The 1,188-nt window shown below is 42.4% G+C and overlaps 1 protein-coding gene across 1 annotated transcript; it reads left to right on the forward strand.

Annotated features, from left to right (window-relative positions):
* The first annotated feature begins 236 nt into the window (after positions 1-236).
* Positions 237-971, forward strand: LOC134854975 (uncharacterized). The gene has a single exon (XM_063871355.1). It carries the CDS (start codon positions 237-239, stop codon positions 969-971), a length of 735 nt encoding a protein of 244 aa, XP_063727425.1.
* Positions 972-1,188: the final 217 nt, after the last annotated feature.

Below are 1,188 nucleotides of genomic sequence, written 5' to 3' on the forward strand. Positions count from 1 at the left end.
TGCTTCGACAATGAGAGCAACGTAATTTGTGTTGGAGGACGCCTCGCAAAATCACCATATGACATCAACAAAAAAGTTTCCGGTGCTCATTCCCAGGAAATCACCAATTAACAAATTGCTCATTAGGAAAGCGCATGAAAATTTTTTCATAGCGGTCCTCAGATGTCACTCTACACCCTTCGACAAACAATATGAAAACCAGGAGGCCTCGCTTTGGCCAAACAAGCAATTCATAAATGCAAGCCGTGCATTCGACAGGACGCAGACTTCTCCAGCCAGAAATGCGAGATTTGCCGCTCGAAAGAGTGGTAGAATCTTTTACTTTGAGCAAAACAGGACACTATTATTGTGGACCTTTCTACATCAAAGACAGCAGCAGTCAAGGAAGTAAAATATATGTGGCTATCTTCATTTGCTTTGCGACTAAAGCAGTTCACATGGAAACCGTCAACTCTCTCACAAAGGACGATTGCTTAGATGCTGTAAAACGATTTTGCGCCAGAAGAGGATTACCAAAGGCTTTCTACAGTGACAATTCGATGACTTTTATTGGCTCTCGAAGTGAAATTGAATTCCAAAAATTGATGATGAACAAAGAATTTAAAGAATTCCTCAGCAAATTTGCCAACGACCACTCAGTTTCATGGTACACTATTCCACCGAAAGCGCCACACTTCGGAGGATTATGGGAAGCGGCAGTGAAATCATTGAAACGACATTTATTCCGAACAGTTGGGAAAACGCAATTAAAACTTCATCAGTTCCTCAAAGTTCTCACACAAAATGAGGCCATCCTCAATTCAAGGCCACTTGTTACGCCATCTAATGATGTCAATGATGCACTCGCTTTAACACCAGGACATTTTCTCATCGGAAGACCATTGACAGCAATGTTGTGTTCTACGCGCGACAAGAAGACATCGCTCAGTCGACAAATCAAAACCATTGACAACATAGTTCGACAATTTTGAAAACGTTGGAAAGAAGAATACTTGACTTCTCTGCGGCAAAAAGCTAAATGGACGACATCGCGATCACGACAATTCGCCATTGGAGACCTTGTTATTGTCAAAGAGGACAACATCCCGCCTTTGATGCGGCCAACGGGTCGTATCACAAAGTCTTTGATAGAAATGACAACATCATCCGGGTTGCACAAATCAGAACCCGAACAGGACTCTACAATCG

This window comes from Symsagittifera roscoffensis, chromosome 10 (genome assembly GCF_963678635.1).
Source record: "Symsagittifera roscoffensis chromosome 10, txSymRosc1.1, whole genome shotgun sequence".
Taxonomy (NCBI): domain Eukaryota; kingdom Metazoa; phylum Xenacoelomorpha; order Acoela; family Convolutidae; genus Symsagittifera; species Symsagittifera roscoffensis.